The sequence below is a fragment of the Eimeria maxima genome, genomic scaffold (genome assembly GCF_000499605.1).
Source record: "Eimeria maxima Weybridge genomic scaffold, Emw_scaff1229, whole genome shotgun sequence".
Taxonomy (NCBI): Eukaryota; Apicomplexa; class Conoidasida; order Eucoccidiorida; family Eimeriidae; genus Eimeria; species Eimeria maxima.
This window is the reverse complement of record NW_013563438.1, coordinates 4,867-10,127: the sequence shown is the minus strand read 5'-3', so window position 1 is coordinate 10,127 and position 5,261 is coordinate 4,867. Positions and strand designations below refer to the sequence as shown.

At 46.9% G+C, this 5,261-nt stretch overlaps 2 protein-coding genes across 2 annotated transcripts in view; both read left to right on the top strand.

Annotated features, from left to right (window-relative positions):
* Positions 1-125: 125 nt before the first annotated feature.
* Positions 126-1,385, top strand: EMWEY_00050290 (DNA/RNA non-specific endonuclease domain-containing protein, putative; the record flags this gene model as incomplete). The annotated part of the gene is made up of 2 exons (XM_013477395.1): positions 126-1,118; positions 1,305-1,385. 2 exons carry the CDS (start codon positions 126-128, stop codon positions 1,383-1,385), a joined length of 1,074 nt encoding a protein of 357 aa, XP_013332849.1.
* Positions 1,386-4,348: 2,963 nt separating this feature from the next.
* The window catches only part of EMWEY_00050280 (hypothetical protein, conserved), a gene marked incomplete at both ends in the record, with an annotated part of 5,411 nt that continues 4,498 nt past the window's right edge, over positions 4,349-5,261 (top strand). The window contains one exon of the mRNA XM_013477394.1: positions 4,349-4,823. Within this exon, the coding sequence (XP_013332848.1) occupies positions 4,349-4,823 (475 nt within the window). The remainder of the gene's footprint in view (positions 4,824-5,261) is intronic.

Here is a 5,261-nt window from a genome sequence, read left to right as displayed (position 1 = left end):
TATATATATATATATATATGCATGCATATACATATACGTATACGTACACGTACACGTACACGTATACATATACATATACATATATATACGTATACATATGTTGTAGGCCTTGGTACAAATCTAGTATGGGTATACCTATTAGTATGGAGGCCCTTGATGGGGAGCCGTCTCCTCCCCCTATAGGTTTCCATTTGTTGCAGGACATGGTGGAGGATAAATCACAACAGCAGCAGCAGCAGCAGCAGCAGCAGCAGCAGCAGCAGCGGTATCAACAGGAGCAGGAGCAGCAGCAGCGTCAAATATTTACAGATTTATGGTTAGGTAGGACGTCTCCTTTATACGAGGCATTTGTTCGTTGTCGTTGGCGTCTCCAAAAGGAGACACAAAAGGAGACACTTAGTAAGGAGACACTTAGTAAGGAGACACAAAAGGAGACAGAAAAGGAGACACAAAAGGAGACACATAATAAGGAGACACTTAATAAGGAGACACCTCCTTTTCTCCATCTAGATTATACTGTCTTTGGTCTAAAATTATTGCCCGTGCCTACGCATTTCTTTAAAATTATTCTTGGTGTTAATCCTAGGAGGGGACCAACAATAAGGAGACCTCCTTCTCCACCTCCTGCTGCTGCTCCTGCTGCTGCTGCTGCTGCAGCTGCTGGTGGTGGTGGTGCAGCAGCAGCATATAGTGATGGTGATGGTGCTACGGGTTCTGCTGCTCGTTTTGCTAGTTCCCCTCCTACAGCAGGAGAAGGAGCAGCAGCAGCAGCAGCAGCAGGAGATAAGCAAGAAGAGTATTACCCTACTCTTGTGTCTCCTCCTGCTGCAGTAGGGGCCTTCTTGGTGCCTAATAAGGCAATGCAACATAATTGGGGGGCAAATGCCTTTCGTGTACCTCTTGCGCTTGTTGAATTCGCTACAGGATTAGATTTTACCGTAAGACATGCTGCTGCTGCTGCTGCTGCTGCTGCTGCTGTTCGTGCTGCTGCTGCTGCTGCTGCTGCTGTGAATGATGATGCTGCCTTTGATGTTATTGATGACGATGCTCTTGGTGCTGCTCTTGCTGTTACTGATGCTGCTATTGGTGCTGCTATTGCTGCTGCTGCTGCTGCTGCAGTATGTGTGTCTCTCTCTCTCTCTCTCCCTCTCCGTGTCTCCTTTATCTAGATAATAAATAAACTGTCTCCTTTATGTTGCTGCAGATAATATCTGACATAGTAGAGAAGGCAGAAGAGCAACAAGCTCGTCCCTTTATGGGTATCCCTAAGGCTGGTCGTTCTGCGTTTGCTGCTGCTGGATCAGGAGCAGCAGGAGCAGGTGCAGCAGGTGCAGCAGGTGCAGCAGGTGCAGCAGGAGGAGGAGAAGGAGGAGATAGTACCTTAATTGGATCTATTCATGACGACGAAGAATTATTATATAAAAGAGAAATAAATTTACTAAGATATGATCTTTGCTCAACTTTATTGCCGCAATATCTTGGCACTAAAGCCAACAAAAGATACAGAAAAAGGAAAACACTTTGTGGTGATGAATAAGTGCATGCATGCATGCATGCATGCATGCATGCATGCAGATAAATGCATGCATGCAGATAAATGCATGCAGATATATGCATGCAGATACATGCACATGCAGATGCATGCATGTATCTGTGTATGCACCTCCCTCCCTGCATGCATGCATGCAGGGAGGGAGGAAGGTGAATGCAAATGCATGCATGCAGGGAGGTGCGTGCATGCAGGGAGGTGCATGCATGCAGGCATGCTGGGAGGGAGGAAGGTGAATGCAAATGCATGCATGCAGGAAGGGAGGTGCATGCAGATGCATGCACGGAGGGAGGTGCATACACTTGCTTGCCGGAAGGTTCGTGCATTTGCGTGCATGCAGAGAATGCATGCAGGCATGCATGAAGGGAAACGCATGCATGCATGTATAGAGGCCCATGCATGCATGTATAGAGGCGCATGTAATGATGGAGGCGCATGCGTGCATGCATGCACGCATGCATGCATGTATGCATGATGGAGGCGCATGCGTGCATGCATGCATGCATGCGATATTGCAAGCCCCAAAGTATTATTATATAGTAAATAAATAGTTGCCTCTTCTTTCTTTCCGTCTATATGAATAAAAATAATGTCTCCTTAGAGGAAGACATTCTTGTGCAGAGGCTGCTGCTGCAGCTGCTGCTGCCGCCGCTGCTGCTGCTGCTGCTGCAGCAGAAGCAGCAACGCATAATGCGTCATTTATCCGTTTATACTAGGACTATTAAGACAGCGCTAGCTGTATAATAATACTTAATAATAAATTATTTTATTATTATTTATTATTATTTATTATTAATAATAAATAAATAAATAAATAAATAAATATAATTATGCTATTATTAGACACTTATTTACTATTATAAGAGTGTCTCCTTATTAACAATTACCTGCCTCCTCTTGTGTCTCATTTTATCCTGCCAGCAGCAGCAGCAGCAGCAGCAGCAGCAGGGACGTCCTCTAATAAACTATGCAGCACAATCGACCCTCTATACATGCATGCGTGCATGCATGCATGCATGCAGAGGCATGCATAAGCAACCTGCATAATTATACTCGATAAAATACATGCATGCATGCATGCATGCAAGAGATAATACAACTAATAGCCCTCTCTTTTTCTTGCTGCAGCAAGTAGCTGCCTAGACACCTGGTGAATATTTATTTGTGTCTCTGTATCGACGTTGTATGCATGCGTGCATGCACACATGCATGCATGCATACACCGACTCTGCATGAATGCATGCATGCATGCGTGCAAGAAGAGCAGCAAGCCACCTCTGCTTGTGTTGCTGCTGCTGCAGCAAGTGCTGTTGCTGCTGTTGCTGCTGTTGCTGCCTCTCTTAATAAGACTAAGCTAGGGAAGGGAGGTATGTGTGTCGCTATATATGCATGCATGCGCAGTTAATCAGCAAATATGGAGGAGATCCTCTTAATAAATAATAAATAAATAAATAAATTAATTAATTAATTAATAAAAAAGAATAAAAGAGACATAAATAAGAAGAAGGGTGTTACTACCTCCCTGTACACCCCGCAAGGAATAAAAAAAAAAAAGATGTGGGGGTATTAATTATATATTTATTTATTTATTAATAAAGAAAAAGAAAAAAGAGGGGAAAAAATAATTAATTAATAATAATATTAATTAATACCTTTAGGATTATGTCTCTATGCACACACTAGCCAGTTTAAGCAGCAGCAGCAGCAGCAGCAGTTACACAGCAGCAGCAGCAGCAGCAGCAGCAACAGCAGCAACAGCAGCAACAGCAGCAACAGCAGCAACAGCAGCACGGGAGAAGTTCGGTTAAATACCTTATTAATAAATAAAAAGGGAATTAAATTAATTAATAAGAATTAATAAAAATAAATAGAGAAAAAAAGGAGGAAAAGAAGAAGGAGAGAGCAGCAGCAGCAGCAGCAGCGGCAGCGGGGTAAGAGGTAGTAGTATGTAGTCGTAGTATCCATCAGTGCTGCAGCAGCAGCAGCAGCAGCAGCCACAGCAGCAGCAGCAGCTGCTGCTGCTGTTGCGGCTTGCTAAGGCAGCAGCAGCAGCTCCTTGTATACATCGATGTGCATATTATATTAAACATAAGGACCCTTACTTTTATTCATATACGTGTGTCTGTCTCTTTCTTGCTGCAGTAGGTGAACTCTGCTGCTGCTGCTGCTGCTGCTGCTGTGCTGCTGCTGCTGCTGCTGCAGCAAGCGCAACAGAGAGGCCCTCCTGTGCTTGCTGCTGCTGCCTCTGTGTAGCCCGGTACCCTTTGGGGGCCCCCGTGGTGTTGTTAACATAAGGAAGAGTTGTTATAAAGGGGGCCCCCTTCGTAACCTCTTTTGGGGATCCGCCTCTTCCTGTAACAGCAGCAGCAGCAACAGTAGCTGCTGCAGCAGCAGCAGCAGCCGTAGCAGCAGCAGCAGCAGCACCACCCGATCTTCTGCTCTTTCTTCCTTGCTGCTCCGTCCTTAAATACAACAGGAGATAACAACAAAAGGACTAAACTTGTCTCTTTCCTCCGTCGCTCCTTGGGGGCCCCTCAGGCCCATTAGAATCCGCGGGGCCTCCCGCTGCAGCAGCAGCAGCAGAAGCAGCAGCAGCAGCAGCAGCAGCAAAGAGGGGGGCCCTTATCCGTCCTTCGCGACTCCTTTGGTTGCTGTTGTTCTCTTATAACCTCCAACGGAGTGTACATCCATACAGTGCAGCACAACAGCATAACCGCGAGCAGCAGCAGCAGCAGCAGCAGCAGCTGCAGCAGCAGCAGCAGCAGCAGCATGGAGAGCAGCAGGAGGTCCCCACACACAATGACCTCTAGCTGCTGCCCTGCTGCAGCAGGGGGAGATGGGGATCGGGATCGAGTCGATCCCGTGTCCAGTACAGGAGACGTATCCGAGGAGAGCTCGAGGCTGTCTCCATCTACTGCAGCAGCAGCAGCAGAACCAGCAGCAGCAACTGCAGCACCATCACCTTCTCCTGCTGCTACTGATGCAGCAGCAGCAGCACCAGCAGCAGCAGGTGGCTCCTCCGATGGATCATCAGCAGCTGCACCCCCCCCACCCCCACCACCATCATCATCATCAGCAGCAACAGACACAGCAGCAGCAGCAGAACCATCAACAGCAGCAGCAGCAGCAGCAGCAGCAGGAGCAGCAGCAGCAGCAGCAGGAGAAGGAGACAGTTGCCCTCGTCGTAATAGATGGGCAGATGAGAGTGACGATCTCGACTCCCCCGCCTTCGATCCCATGGCACCGGGATCGTCTCCTCCCCCTCTGCATCTAGGCAAACCTGAAGTACCTCCTCCTCCATTCAATTGTATGTCCTGCTGTTGCTGCTGCTGTTGCTGCTGCTGCTGCTGATAGTGGTGCTGCTGCTGTTGTTGTTGTGCTGGCGGTAGTGCTGCTGCTGCTGCGTTGATGCTGCTGCAGCTGTTGTTGTTGTTGTTGCAGTGCTGCTGCAGCAGCAGATATGTAACGGATTGGATATGCATGCATGCATGCATGCATGCATGCCCCACAATCTGCTGCTGCTGTTGCTGCTGTTGCTGCTGCTGCTGCATCGAGTTATTGTTATGCGTTGTTCTGTCTCCTTTTTCCTGTTAATTGTCCCCTTTATGTATTGATTGTCTCCTTCTTTTTGTCTCCTTGCTGCTCCTTATGTGTCTCTTTTTTTTTTTTTTTTTTTTTTTTTTTTTTTTTTTTTTTTTTTTTTAAAAAAAAA